General features: G+C 36.8%; 1 protein-coding gene across 4 annotated transcripts in view; it reads right to left on the bottom strand.

Moving 5' to 3' along the window:
• Positions 1-15,134, bottom strand: part of SPDL1 (spindle apparatus coiled-coil protein 1) — a 50,192-nt gene extending 35,058 nt beyond the window's left edge. For 3 of the 4 annotated variants that reach the window (XM_044388570.3, XM_026510945.4, XM_026510944.3), the window contains exons 1-10: positions 14,948-15,116; positions 10,377-10,559; positions 8,159-8,335; positions 5,786-5,980; positions 5,047-5,196; positions 4,849-4,947; positions 4,660-4,770; positions 2,324-2,464; positions 1,794-1,897; positions 1,004-1,191 (exon numbers count right to left, since the gene is read on the bottom strand). In XM_044388570.3, coding sequence (XP_044244505.1) covers positions 1,004-1,191; positions 1,794-1,897; positions 2,324-2,464; positions 4,660-4,770; positions 4,849-4,947; positions 5,047-5,196; positions 5,786-5,980; positions 8,159-8,335; positions 10,377-10,535 — 1,324 coding nt within the window. In that variant the 5' untranslated portion in view covers positions 10,536-10,559; positions 14,948-15,116. Of the gene's footprint in view, positions 1-1,003; positions 1,192-1,793; positions 1,898-2,323; positions 2,465-4,659; positions 4,771-4,848; positions 4,948-5,046; positions 5,197-5,785; positions 5,981-8,158; positions 8,336-10,376; positions 10,560-14,947 lie in introns of all 4 variants that reach the window. The other variant, XM_026510943.4, reaches the window with a different exon arrangement.
• Between the last annotated feature and the right edge of the window lie 787 nt (positions 15,135-15,921).

Below are 15,921 nucleotides of genomic sequence, written 5' to 3'. Positions count from 1 at the left end.
TGTATAACCTAAAACATGTAATAACACTTTCTTGGGCTCTAAGAACCATTGCATTCTTAGGCTTTTTTACTTTTGGACTTTTATTTTTTAATTTACAAACAGACAGTAAAGTCACTCTTTTTAGTGTATAACATGCAGAGCCCACGTGGTAAGGCTATTTTCCACCTCAGTGATTAGATTTGCTAGTTGTCTTCTAATATCTGTTCTACTAGTCTTCCTCAATAATAGAGCCTCCAAGAGTATACTCAATAATATTGTAATAACTTTGCATGGTGACAGATGGTAACTAGACTTATCATGGGGGGTCATTTTGTAATGCATAAATATCAAATCATCATGATATATACCCAAAACTAATAGAATATTAGATGTCTATTACACTCAAAAAAAGAAAATCCCAAGATGTAGTGGGGAACACGGCTCCTGAGAACAAGACTGCATTTCTCAGCTTTTCTTGTAGGTAGGTGAGGCTACATGACTCAATTTTGCTCAAGGATTATGCGGATGAACAACACAAATGAAGCCTAGATTGTGACACTCTGACCAGTCTCGGAAAGCCTCTTCTAGACTTCTGTAAGGGGAGGAATTTATACCTATCTTGTTTAAGTCTCCATTATTTTAGGTTTTCTATAAACAATATTAACTAATCCAGTTCCCAAACATCAGTTGCTTCAATGAAATCAAACTCTTTGACATATTGCATAAGATATTGTAATTGTAAATGGAAAAGTCTCTAAGGTTTCCAAACCTTATCCAGGTTCTAATACACAGATATCTATCCAACAGAATACCTATTATATTCATACATACCCAGTATTCAGTTCTTTTTGAATTTTCCTACACATTTTGTAGAAGTAAATTTGTTTTATTAGATAGAGATACATAACCACAAATTAGTTTGTAATGGGATTTGCATAAAGCTGTAGTTAAGGAAAAAAACACTTGATATAATTTCTCAGAGCTTCTCATAATTTAAAAGACAAAATATATGAGACATGCATACCTTCAGGTTCATACTTTAGTTTTAGTTCATCTAGTTTAGCTCTCAGTTTCATATTTTCACTTTGGGAGAGCTGGAGGCATCTTTCATTTGCGAAAAGTTTTCTCTCAATGTCCAAAGCCCGTTGGCTCTCAAATAATGCTTTCATTCGCTGTATGGACAATTCACCTTTAGTGCTTTCATTTTCTTTGCTATATAAATAAAAAAAGGAGAACCAAGGAATATTAAAATAACATGTAAAATACGTGTTTTATATACATATATGTAAAACATATTTTGGTAGTGCAAATCTTTTATTATATATTTGAATTCTTTAAATATATATATATTTCCTTGGGGTTTTAAGTAACAAAGAAACAATAAACAAAATAAGCTTTAACAACGGCACTTTCAAATAAAAAATGTCATGCATTCTTTGAAGGAAAGGAGGAAAATATGCTTTCCACATTAATCCATGTGTAAATAATTTCTTTTTAAGTTTCAAATTAGATATTTGTTCCTGAAAAATTTAGATTATAAGAACATTTTCTACGTCAAAGTTCTTTTCACTTACCAATCTAAAACGCTGAACACAGAGAAATAAAAATAATTATTCATTGAAAGTATTTTTTCTTCAGTAACTAGCACTAACTATATCTTGACTATATCTTATTTGCTACACAAAGATATTTGTATTGATTTTCTTTTCTGGAATTTCTTTTCGCAATTTGAAAACAAAAGTTTGTAGTCACTAACACTACTTATTATAAGCAAGTCAAGAGAATATCCATCTTTCTAAGTGCCCAACACTTACTTTAAGTTGTCAAGCTTTATCTGAAGTAACTCTGTGTAATAGGTGTTATCTTCCGGAGTGTCAGAGTTGGCAGAAAGTTTAGATTCCGTACTTTCATATAAACTCTACAGAAAACAACAATTCTTATTACTTAAGATAAATAACAAATTAGGTTAATCCAGTAGTCCTAGAACAATACAGGTTTGAATGGCACAGGTCCACTCATATGTGAATGTTTCACAGTAGAGTTCTATAAATGTATTTCTCGTCCTTATAATTTTCTTAATAACATTTTACTTTCTCTAACTTACTTTAAGAATACAGTATATAATATGTATAACATACAAAATATGTGTCAATCAACTGTTCCAGTTATCAGTGAGGCTTCCGGTAAAGAGTAAGCTACTCATAAAGTTTCTGGGGAGTCAAAAATTATGCAGATTTTTGACTGCACACGGTTGGGCATCCCGAACCTCCGTGTTGTTCAAGGGTCAACTGATTTAAGATATTCAAACCAAATCTGGCTGCATTATTGAAGGGGTTACATGTACCTTAAATTTCTCCAGATTTCTAATTTCACCTAAGAGATGTTTAATTTCACCGTTCTTCTGCTCCAGCATAGCAAGCAACCGTTCCTGCTGCTCAAATTCAGTTTGAGACCCTTTCATTTGTAGCAATGTGGCGATTTGTAACTAGAAAAAAAAACAAAAAAAAAACAAACACCCAACCCCCGCTCCCAACAGAGAACTGAGTGGAGGAAAGGAAGATTCTGATAACTATATTTTGGTACAACGCATATTCTGTACTATGTCACCTTGAATTCAGTTTGGAAACCAGACTAGGTATGTCTACTTTAATAATCTAATAATTTGAAAATATTTATATCAGTAAGTTTAGTTACAGATATAACTCTTGAGTACTTATTTGAGTTCTTAGGAGTAATATCTGACATCTATTAACAATTATTTGTACTTCTGTAAACATAAAATTGAACTGAATGGCTATGATCCAGAAGCATCACTTAACTGGTAAATAAACCTGTCCAAATGCTGTAATGCTGTACTTTACTCATCATATGCACTGTCATTAAGGGTCTGATGGGGTTTCTCAAAAATTTTAACTTTAATAGTATCAAGTGGAGGAATTATTAAGCTACTCACATTTACAACAGCGAGATTTACAAATGACAAGGATGGAAAACAAAAAGGCATCTAAGGAAACTGAGGGAATCTTCGATATAAATATAAATACATTTATTTTTTAGTAGCAGCAATCAACTTACCTAATTTTGACTTCACCTAAACCTGGAGTTGCATACTAACTGAAGGGAAATGAACTGGAATCTAAAACTACCATTGTTTTCTGCCTTTAGAAATTTATGGAGTTCTAAAAAGTACCGATAATTTAAATACAGTTTTGAGTAAAGCAAGCAATGATATACAGTTGCAGTTATGGTTATGAAGATAGAAAATGACTTCTAACATTTTTAAGGACCCACTTTTTGTTCCTGCTTCAGACTGGAGTGTGAGAAGATTCAGAATGCTACTTATTTCTAAAGATAACTTGGAATATCATGGGAACATTGGGAGATTAATAATAGTAGTCCAAAAAATACTGAAAGAAAACAAAAAGCAAATGTGAGAAAATTTTTTAAAAAAATCATTCTCGGATAGGGAAGAGTCTTGGGTAAACCAAGTAGTCCCATCGAAATCCTTAAAAACCACAGCTGTTTGTTATGTCAGCACTTCCTTATATGCCAACCACCATTTAAGCATTTTACTATGCTTTCATTTAATTCCAGGACAATTTAAAAAGCAAGTTCTATCATATCTACTTTATAGATGAGGCGATTGATGATGCTCTGAAAAGTAAAAAAATACTTGTTCAAGGTCACACAGCTAGCAAGTGACAGAACTAGGATTCAACCCCAAGTTGATCTAATGCCAAAGTTTAATTACTAACTTTCCCTATTTGTTTTAAATCTCACGATCCTGTATAAAAGGCAGAAAGCGTTCTAGACTTCCAGTTACCAGTTAGGCGTAACAGTTCAGGGATCAGAATTCTAAAAGCTGGTACAATACTACAATCTTTATAACTCCCATATGATTTTCTGTTACTGCCTGTTTGACTAAGATGATGACCAAAACAACCCTTAAAATTAAAATTAAAAGGGCCTACTAAGGGTTGCTGGAGGGGTGCTGGGTCAGGGGATGGGGTAATTGGGTGATGGGCATTAAGAAGGGCACTTGAAGTAATGAGCACTGGGTGTTGTATGCAACTGATGAAATCACTGAATTCTACCTCTGAAAGTAATAATATAGTATATGTTAATTAAATCAAAAAAATTTTTTTAAAAAATTAAATGGGCCTATATGCTTGACCTGAGGAACTACAAGAAAAGGATATCCAAATTTCACTCTATAATAAGCCTTTGCAGAAGAACTGGAGAATGATGAGAGAGCTAGTTTTCATTGAAGTAGGAACCTTAGGCCTGTGTTAAGAAACTCCAGCCAATAGCTGGGAAAAAAAACTTTTGAAAATTTTTTTCTCCACTACACAAAGATTTATATATTTCTGGGAAAGCTATTGAGTAACCATGAAAAAAAAAAAATCAATCACAAAGTTTTTGAGTAACCATTAAATAAAATCAATCAACGGATGCTAACTATACTACTACTCTACTAAATATCTACTAAAGGATTAATTTTTTGAAATAAAGTATAGTAAATCTTTTAGTCAATCTAAAGATATTTTTTCTAAAATAATGCAGTTCTAGAAATAACTAAGTACACTCTTTGAAGGAAAAGATGCTTTCCTTGATATATCTGTACACGTAATGCGGATACAAAATCGGTTTAATAAACCTTCAATGGTGATAATGCTATACCTTCATTCTTTGCATCTGTTCTCTGTTAAATGCATTTTGCTTCTTTAGTGACTGATACTTGACTTTCATACTGATAAACTGACGTTCCATTGCTGCCCTTCGATCTTCCACCTAGAAAATATTAACATGTTTAATTACACTTGTATTAAGTGACATGCCAATTTAATCAATAGAGTATTTGTTACGTACCTCTGCAAACAAAGAGTTGCCTTTACTATTGGGGTCCAAGGCTTGCTGAAGTGCCTGGTCTAATTGCACCTGAAGATCTTGATTTGCTACACGAGCTTTCTAAATTTGAAAGAAAACAATTTAGCTAATAGAGGTTAGATTAGCAAGGAAACAACTTATTATAAATTGGAAAAGATAATGTTACTCTAATCATAGTACCTCTAAGGCATTATAGTAGGAAACTGCTTCTTTCTCTCGCTCCTCTTTTTCTTCTTTAAGTCGGTCTACCTGGCGCATTAAATTAGTACTAAGAAGTTCTAGTTGTTCTTGTCTGTACTGTAGTTCATTCACTTCTTCTTTGAGGGTGGTCTATTCAATAGGAATTGAAAAAGAGGAAATTCTCCTGAATAATCTTTCATTTAGCAGCTGCTCAGTTTATCTATCAGAAGTGGTTTACACCCAAAACTAAAACTAAAGAGTTAGTCAATAGTTTTAAGGTGTATAATAAAAGAATAAAAATTACTAAATTTTTCAGCAGGGAACCAAATGAAGGGCTATCTTTCTTTCCTATAAATTTAAGCCTTTAATTTTTAATTAACCTCAGCCTGCAATGAAAAAAAAAAATCTACATTCATATGCATATCAATTTCCACTAGACCAACGTTTTCTATAGGGCTTTTATGACACAAAGTAGGATCAGAGTTAATGACTCAAAGTTCTTCCAGAGGTTTTATTAATCTAAAGGTAATCCGCTTTACAAAATCACATAATCTAAAGCTTTACTATGAATGAATAATCCACCTAAAAACTCTACATTTTTTAATTAGTAACATCAGAGTTAAGACAGAAAAATACTTCAGCCTTCAAATTACTTAAGGATTATAACAAAAACATGTTAAAAAATATACAAGGAAAAAAGAAAAAAACAACCTAAGAACATACATGCCATAATAATTACCTTCATACTTTCCATTTCAGTCAGCTCAATTTGAAGAGCCAGCATCTCTGAAGACATGCTTTCGTGCACACGCTCAGACATTACTCGCATTTCCTCTGATTTACATGAGAGGAGTTCCTTCTGATGATCTACTTTGTGCTTCAACTGCTTTTCACTAAGCCTAGCTTCATCTAATTCGGCTTTCAGTTTTTCTAACTAAAGTAGAAAGAAAAATTCACAATCTTAAAAAATCAAAAGGTAATTGAAGATCATCAGAATGTACAGTTGCAGTATAAATTATTCTGATAATTGCAGAATAACTATTTTATAAGACAGTCAAGCTGAACAAAACTAATTACACTTTGATATAGTTCTCTATCTTGGAAAACTAAAAATATATAGTTTAAAGGGAACAAATTTAACAGCAGAATGATGAAGTTTTAGGATCAAGCCTAGATTTAGCCTGTTTCATTCCTCCTAGGTAAAAACTGTTAATGATTGTATCTACCATTACTGGGTTATTGTGTGGCTCTCAACTGAGATCAGGGGAGTAAAACATTCAGCACTATGCCTAGCATTCACTAAATGATTTCTGTTATCAATAAAAAAACTTCTGCTTGATGTCCAGGGTTATAATTATAATCTATATCAAATTATCTTGAATTAGGTGTCAATATTCTATATCCTGATATCTGTTTTCTATTTAAAAAGTAAGAGCCTCTTGACTTGTTTTTCCTTTTCTATTTTCATAATGTGGAAAAAGAAATTTCAGCTGAATGATCTACGCTGAAATGTGGCTATCTTTCTGAAAAACATGACCGACTGACCGAAATTTACTGCATGATGAGACTATTAAGGTTTCCTATTTGGCCAATGCTAAGCATCTTATAACAGTGATATGCACTGTCCTACAAACATACAAATAGTTCATACAAGTAATCAAAGTATGTCTGGACTCTTGGCCACTTTGGCTTCTATGTGAAGAGTGATAGGTATGAATAGCAATGATGGAAGCAGGTTGCCTGGATAGAAGGCTACAAGAGTAGTCTAGGGGAGAGAGAATGGTGATCTGGACTACAATGGTAGCAGCAGAGATGGATGTTTTGTAGATCAAGTTCTTAGAATCAGTTGATGGAGTAATTGTGAGAAATAAGTCAGGGGCGCCTGGGTGGCTCAGTTGGTTAAGCATTTGCCTTCGGCTCAGGTCATGATCCCAGGGTCATGGGATCGAGCTCCACATTGGGCTCCCTGCTCAGCGGGAGAGTCAGCTTCTCCCCTTTCCGCTGCCCCTAACTGCCGCTTGTGCTCACTCTCTCAAAGAAAGAAAGAAAAGATATCAAATATAACTCCAAAATTTTGTGTATGAATGCAAGATGATTCTAAGTATTACATGAAAGCACATTTTGATAGACATGTTCATCTGACTACAATTTAGGAAAAAATACAACCAGCTCAAATATATAATTTCATTGATATCATTGCTTAAAATGAGTAAAAAGAGAATCAATTTAAAGAAATTAGTTAAAAGTAAAGGTGGTACAGATATGGAAAAATCTCAAAAGATGCTACACAAAACATGGAAAATTACAAAACAGGCCAAAAGTCAGGTACAGTTTTGTAGAGAAGGGTCTGGAAAGTATGTACTCTATACAAAGAAGAGCCATGATAAAGGTTCTGGATTCCTTTGAAGTAACCTGAAGGAACTGGATAGTTGGGGGTAACCAAAAAAGAATGGTCAACTTGTTTTTAATGCATAAAATGAAGCCAGTGTAACACGTTGTTAGTCTAAGTATAGTGATATGGGCTTTGGAATCAGACAGCTTCAGTCAAATCTTGACTGCTGTGATTTTTGTCCAATTTACTCAATCTGTTTAAACATTGGTTTTCTCATCTGTTATCCACAGACAATAATGATACTTTCCTTACTGAGTTGTAAGAGGCAGATCATGTCATTGGCTTATCTTCAATAACCAAACTAGAAAGTATCAATTCTAATATACATTAATTTACAATAAACTACTGGTTTCTTCTGTAGGATTATGAAGTGTACTACTCCTTTCAGTGAAAGCTAGGAGACTGGTCTTTCTGAAAGGGGACTGTCCTACTATGCACTATAGGCAAAAAGGTCATGCTTTTCACTAAACTAAAACTCCATAACAAATATCCAGTTTCTGAAATTAAGTAATTGTATTTAATCCGTAGAATGTTAATACAAGTCCCTTAGGTAAATTCTTGTTTCTCAGTGTTCCCACTCGCAATATTATGATGATGGAGCCTTGATCTCAGCTATTTTCCACAGATGGCATTAAGAAAATCTTCATCACTTAAAATTTACATATTGCTAACTCCATAAGCATGAAACATTTTTGTTTTGATATACATAGGTATCCAAACCTTATTTTTTAGTTCATTTACTTCTTGTCCATGGCTTCTGCTCAGTTGTTCTTTTAATTGCTCCAGGTGTGTTTTTTGCTGTTGTTTAATAGCTTCACATTCAGAGCTCAAACTTTCTAACATTCGACTCTTAAGCTCAACTTCTCTCTGAAGAGTATATTTTTCTTGTTCATAATTCTGAAAACAGATTTAATTATAATTCAATTACATAAAAATAACTTAAAGTCATTACATATAAACAGTTCTCACCTTCAACTGTTTCATTCCTGTTTCACATATTTGTTGCTTTCTAAGTAACAACCACATGTTAGATCTGGAATAACTCTGTAGCTAATCAGTCTTAAGAAAAGCAAGGAGGGTTTTAGTACATGATACTGATGTGGTAATTGCTTCTCTGCCCTGTCAAGGAAGTAAGAGGTGTTCCGCGCTATGTCAACATGTGAAGTAATCTCTGTTAGGGAAAAAACAAAAACAAAAAACATTTAATAGCACTTCAGTTTTCCCAGTGAGAATTACTTGGTTTGATGATATTTATGGCTCTGAAAATACAATAGTGGACAAGGCACAAAGTGAAATACTAAATTATCCTTTATTGTCAGAATGTAGTCATCTGAGAAATGTTTACAAATGACTACTTGAATGATACAGTGTTGAGACAGAAGGAAGATTTAAGAGGGCTTTTTCTTCTGATAGGGACTTTTTTTTTTTTAAGATTTTTATTTATTCATTTGAGAGTGGGAGAGAGAGCACAAGCAGGGGGAGGGGCAAAGGGAGAGGGAGAAGCAGACTCCCCGCTAAGCAAGGAGCCTGATGTGGGACTCGATCCTAGTACCCCAAGATCATGACTTGAGCCTAAGGCAGACACTTAACCAACTGAGCCACACAGGCACCCCTCTGACAAGGAAATTTCAAGATTAAAAAAGCATTAATTCAAACTCATTCAATAAGTTTTTAAAAATGAGATAAAACTAGATTAAGTAAGAGATAAATAAGAAAAAAAGCAAGTTATTTTTTTTGCCATACTTAAATTTTGACATCAAAGTTTAAACATATTACTGAGCATTTACCACATAAAACAGACTAATTCATTCTTTCAATAAATGTGTGCCAGACATTACACATATAGGAGTGAACAAGAGAGACAAAATTCCCTCTCATGGAGCTTACAGTCTGGAGTTAATTACCTGAATCCATGTATGATAGCAACTTTACAAAATACTCACGCAAGGCCTCTCAGCTGAGGTGACACCTAAAGGTGGAGGACTCAATCCATGACAGTGAGGGGATATGCAATGCAGATGAAAGCAACAGCTCATGTAAAGCCTGTAAAGCAGGACTATTATAGCTAAGCACAAGGGAAAGTAGTTTAAAATGAGGTCAAAAGGTTGACATGGGTCAGATCACATAGGAATCTGCAGATGCAAGAAAGGAGTTTGGATTTTGTTGTCAATATGATCGAAAGCCATAGTTGTGCTTTTAGCAGGACTGTGACATGATCTTTCGTTTATTTTTCAATGGCCAAGTGGCTGCTGTGTGAAGAATGAATTGTATGAAAGGCAATGAGGGAAGCAGGCAACCTGGTTAGAAGGCTACAGTAGTAATTTACGGGACAGATGATGGTGGTCTGAATTGGAGTGGCAGTAGCACAGATGGATGTTTTATAGCTCAGGTTCCTAGAACTTGATGGATTAAACATGAGAAATAAGGGCCAAAAAGAAACAGAGTAAAATTCCCTGAAATTTGGCTCAAGTTATTATATATTTACTAAGTAAGCTAAATTGCAAGAGACTGTTGTTAACAGGCAGGGAATCAACTATTCTGTGTTTATGTTACGTTTGAGATGTCCATTAGTAGGCAACTGAACACAGAAGTCTAGACTTTAGGGGTAAACTAAGGACTTGGTGTAGTGTCATAGGGCATTTAGATGTTACCTAAAGATATGAAAAAAGTGAGGTCACTAAGAGTGCACAAAACAAAATCTAAAATCCAATATGTGTTAAAGAAAACAGTAACTTGATTTTTCAAATTCAGAACACACAGGGTCAGAAAGAATATTAGGAATTCATTCACTTCAGTCCCCTTTATTAGAGATGGGGGTGAACAGGAACTAGAACTACAATCTTCAAAAAGGAATAAAATTAATAATAATAATTGCTAGACAATACAAATGTTCAATAGCTAAGCACAACCTTATAAACAGAGGAGTCCAGGGTCCTACCTCAGTCATGGTCATCATTTCATTACGACATTTATCCAACTGATTCTGCAACTCATTTTGGCTCTCCACTAGTTGTAAACCATACTGTGCAGCTTTCAGTCGTTCTTCTTCGACCTCTTTGAGCTTGCATCGAAGGTCTGCAATTATATCTGCCTCCATGTTTCTTTTTTCGTTTTTAGTCTACTATAAAAAGAGGAAATGAAAGTATTTAAGCTTAAACAAAATACTCTGTACAATGATAACAATAATAAAAGATATATATATATATATCTTTCCTCCAATACTATAAAAAACATAGCATTGAAGATTTTATTGCTGGCTTTTAAGATTTTATTGCTCTTAATTTGCATTCTTGTTGTAAAAGCAAGGTCTGGTAATTCTTTTACCTGATTTGAGACCAAATCAAACAGAGAAAAAAAAATTGAACACATTTAACTTTGTTCCTAAGATATGCAGTTATCAAGAAATCGTTCACTTGTGTGCTAAGTTTCCTTAAATGCTGAGGTAGGGTGGGTCTCATATTTATATCACTGTACAGGTAATCAAATTAAGAGCACAATGAAAGAAATCAAGAATTTATAGTAACATGACTGCTACTGAAAATATAAAAAGGCAGCTTTGAATAAGGTTTATAAGGCAAGGACTATCATGTCCACAATTTTTCACAACAGCATTAAATTCTTGAACACATTAAATTTGCTACATTAAATTTGCTATATTGACAACAGGCTCACTAGTATTTTCCATTTTTCATAAGAAGACATGCAAAACAGAATCATGTTCAGAGTAATTAAAAACATTTCTTTCTTTCTAGATTTTTAATCAAGGACTTAAACATTATAAACATTCCACATAATTCAACCTTTCTCGTCATCCTTTCCAAATTGGTCCATCTCTTAGGCCAGATTTAAACTCAGCTTTGCAGTCAAAGGGCAACAGGCTGTTACTAAGGTTGTTTCCCCACTTCCTAGACAATGTAGTCGTCATTCAACAATTATTCCTTAAAGCCTTATGTGCTGAACTCCATTCTGGGCATTTCAGATCCATCAGAAGCCAAATGAGACAAAATAAAATGAAGTGCTCTTCTTTCATGAAACTTACCTTCCAGTGGGAAAAGACAAGCAATAATAGTATCATAATTAAATGCATTAGGAAATGAAAAAAGAAAAAAAAACAGGATAAGGGAGCTTGGAAGAAGTGAGGGTATTGCAACTAGGATGAACTCTAAAGTTAAGTGTTGGGGGGGGGGGAAGCCTTCAAGGTGACGTCTGAAAAAAAGCCTTGCAGAGGAGAAGAGAATTAGCTATGTATCTATTTCAGGAAAGAAAAAGGAGGGGCGCCTGGGTGGCACAGCGGTTAAGCATCTGCCTTCGGCTCAGGGCGTGATCCTGGCCTTACGGGACGGGACGAGCCCCACATCAGGCTCCTCCCCTGGGAGCCTGCTTCTTCCTCTCCCACTCCCCCTGCTTGTGTTCCCTCTCTCACTGGCCGTCTCTATCTCTGTCAAATAAATAAATAAAATCTTAAAAAAAAAAAGAAAAAGGAGTAGAGGAAGAGGGGTAGCACTAAAGTGGAAGGACACCCAAGGAATGAACAAAATAGAGTTTAAGTCATAGGAGATAATAGGGGAGAATAGGCAAATCAGGCCATCACAAGGGCTTTGGCTTCTACTCTGGGTAAAACTGGGGGTCATTGTAAAGTCTGGCGTAGAGATCTGATACTTTAAAAGGATCATTTTGGCTGCTACATTGAATAGTTTGGAGGGGAGCAAGTGGGAAGCAGAAAGACCAGGTGAAGATGATTGCTTACAAGAGGGTGATTGTATACGAGGTGGGAAAAAATGATCAGATTGTGTATAGTTTGAAGGTAAAGCCAACATGATTTTCTAAAAAATTAAATGTAGGGTGTATGAATAAGAGAGAAATCAAAAATGTCTCGAAGGCTTCTGACCTGAGCAACTAGTAGAGCAAATTTGCATCAACTGAAGGATCAAAAATTATGAGTAAAAATTGTTTTGAAAGAAAATCAGGGGCTTATATTTTGGACATGAAATGTATCAAGTAACCAATTGGCTATATGAGAAGGATCTGGGCTGGAAATAAAAACCTAGGAGTTATTAACATAAATCCTTGAGCCTTGATGTCACCAGAGTACGAGCATAATTAAAGAGAAGAGGACCAAGGATTGAGCCATTAAGAGGTGAGAAAGAAGACAGTAAAATATACCTCAGTGAGGTAGGAGGAAAACCAAGAGCATGTATTATCCTGGAAATCAACTGAAATCAGTTGGAGAGAATGGTGGGTAAACGGGAAACAGTTTTGCTGCAAAGCAGAAAAAACGGAGCAGTAGCTAAAGGGGAAGTAGGATTAAGTTTGTCTTTTTTAAGATACAATATTTAAAGAAAAAACAGCATGCTTGTATGTCATGGGATAGATTCAGGAGAGAAGAAAAACAGATGATATAGAAGGCATGGAGAACTGCTAAAGTAATGAAAAAGAATGAGGTCTAATGTATAAGGGCTGATTTTAGACAGGAACATGAATATTTCATCTAAAGTAAGGGAAAGCAAAGTAGATGGGTATAGACACTGATAAGTAGGTAGATTACTGGTGGGAGTTTGTGTAAGTGCCCTTCTAACTGCTCCAATTCATCAGTGAATTAGGAAGCAAGGCCATTAAAAACGAAGATGAAGGAGGAGATATATGGTTTCAGAAGAGTGGTAAAAAAAGGTATCCTGTTGTCCAAGGCTGGCAATTACTGTTCTAAAATATAGGAACTTTCCGGGGTGCCCGGGTGGAGCAGTCAGTTAAGGGTCTGACTCTTGGTTTCAGCTCAGGTCATAATCTCAAGGTCATGAGACTGAGCCCTGTGTGGGGCTCCTTACTCAGTGAGGAGTCTGCTTCAGACTCTCTCCCTCTCCTTCTGCCCCACCCCATTGCTCACTCTCTAATAAATAAAATCTTTAATAAATAAAGTACAAGACCTTTCCAAAGCCTGTAGGTGACGGGGCTAGGCACTAGTTATTGCACTGTTTATTATGTTTGTTGAGGATTTACCATTTGCCAGGCAGAGTGCTTTAAAGGAATTATCTCATTTAATTCTCTTAATGAGCCTAACTTAAACATTATTGTCATCAAAGAAAAAAGGAGCTAGCCTCAAGACATCCCAGCCAGCAATGTCCAAGGAAGTAAAAAAACTAGCTCTCATTCTTTCAAAAGATTTGCTAGAATTCCTATTATGTGCCAGGTACTGTGCTATTGCTGAGGACACAATGGTGACCCCAAAACTAGATAATGTCCCTGCCTTCTTGAATGTTACTATCCATTAGTGGAAAGGCATTAAATCAAATAACTGTCAAGTTTTTTAAGTGTGATAAGTGGAAGAGGGAGCCTATAACATGGGGGCGCTGTCCTAAATTGGGAAGTGAGGTGGGAGGAGGTAGTACAGACAAGAAAGATTTCTCTGAGGAAATGACTTTTTTGCAAAGGTCTAATGGATGAGTAAGAGTTAACCTGTCAATCTGCAAAGAGGTAGCCCGGTTGAATAACTATATCTAACACAAGCCAGACATTGTACTTGGTGCTTTGCATGTATTATCTAATTTAACAACCCCATGAAATATTAAGGTATTTCCGCCATTTACGCATATGCAAACTGAGACACAGAAAGGTTAGGTATCTTGCCCAGGGTTACCAGCTAGTAAGTGGCTGAGATGGGAACTACGGTCTAGCTCCAAAGCCTGGGACTCCTAACCATTTTTCTGTTCAGCCTCTCAATAACATAACATACACAAAGCATTTAGGACAGGGAGCTCAGAGATACAGGGTGCCTTAGTTCGTAATCCACAACACACTGGTGCACGAGCTTGGACAACTTATTTAAGGTCTTGTGTTCTCATCCCTAAGATAAAGACAATAACATCTACCTAACAGGGGTTTTGAGGTTAAACCAACTAAGGGATGATAAGCAATTAGAATCTGCCACGCAGCTGTCTGCGACAGCGCTGTCCAACGGGAAAAGAATGCGAGTTGTGATATGTGATTTTTAATTTTCTAGGAGCCACGTTAAGAAAAGTAAATACAGGTGAAATTCATTTTAGCAATATTTTATTCAACCCATCCACTAGCATTTCAACATGTAACCTTTATAATTACTAACGGGCTGTTACTCTTTTTGTGTAGTCTTCGCAATTCGGCGTGCATTTTATATTTACAGCATTTCTCAGTTCGGACTGCCACATGTGGCTAGTGGCTACCATACTGGACCGCACAGACATGGTAGTTACCATCCGGAGGCCCAGGCAGGCGACCCGGCCTTCCTTACTGATGCACAATACCCGGTGGGGGAGGGGTGGACGCACACAGCCCAACGGAAGATTGAGTCCGGCTTGGAACCTGGTTGAGAAGAACTCCGGCTTCCGCTGAAGAAGCTGTCCCGTCTAAGGGCCTCCGCCGTGACCCAGACCCCAGGTTTCCTGAGGCCCTGCTTTCCCCACTCCCCAGAGAGAATCCCTTCGGCCGCTCCCACCGCTCCTCTCCACACGCACCTCCCTCCAGCCCCGTTGCCCCTACCTCTCTTCACCCCTTTCCCCTGCTGCTGCAGCCGGCGGCTCGTGACGAGGGCTCACGGCGCCCAGGTTCGCGACGGTAATACCACCTCACGACTAGATACGGCAGCCAATTCACTCAGTTAGCTCTCCGGTAAGCGCCAGGGCTTTTTGAATGCTGTTCCCGCGACAACTCACACGTCTCGCGAGATGTCCCGCCCAAGCCGCGCGCAAAGGAAAAACAGGGAGGAACGCCCGATCGAGCGCCCCGTGCCCTGTACCGCGTCTGCGCAGAAGCACGTGGCGTGCCGGGGACTTAGTGTTGGCGCAGACGTAGCTCTCTGGGTGGTCCGCTTCACTCAGGCTTGGTTTTGTTCCTGTCTTCCCCACGTCTACTTTTAGTTGCCATGCCGTTTGTTTCTGTTTTGTTCTAGCGACAGTACCTTCTGGAGAGACAGTGTCACTAAAAGGCGTGGAGGTGGGGAATTCTGAGGTGTGCGGGCTTCCCGCATCCTACCCGCAGATTGGCTGGCGCCCCTGAGGGCTCTGCCCTCTCGTATCTTCCACGGTTCCAGGAATCTGAATCAGTGTGACAGTGCCTAAACTCATCATAGGACAGTATCACACAGAACAGGATAACAGTTATCATTACAACGGCACTAACATTTGAGGTTTCACCGTGTGCCGGTACAGTGCTAAATTTTACACGGATTATCTCAGTAAAATCCACAAACAACCTGATGAGGTAGGTATTATTATCTCTTTCTACTGAGGAAAGCAGCCCCAGGAAGAAAGGTATAATGGCCAAGTGGTAGAACTAGAATTTGAACTAATGCAATCTATTGCTAGAGGCCAGGCTTTTGCGTGTGTTTAAATAACGAATTTATGTTTTGTAAGCCTGATGCCTATTCACTATTCGAAAATTTAAGCAATCAGAAATAACACTAGCCAACATTTACTGAGCACTTCTGAGTCCGAGTAGCTGTTATATGGTAAGTC

The sequence above is a fragment of the Ursus arctos genome, unplaced genomic scaffold, assembly GCF_023065955.2.
Source record: "Ursus arctos isolate Adak ecotype North America unplaced genomic scaffold, UrsArc2.0 scaffold_15, whole genome shotgun sequence".
Lineage (NCBI taxonomy): Eukaryota > Metazoa > Chordata > Mammalia > Carnivora > Ursidae > Ursus > Ursus arctos.
Note: the sequence above shows the minus strand (reverse complement) of the source record. Positions and strands in the feature narration are given on the sequence as shown.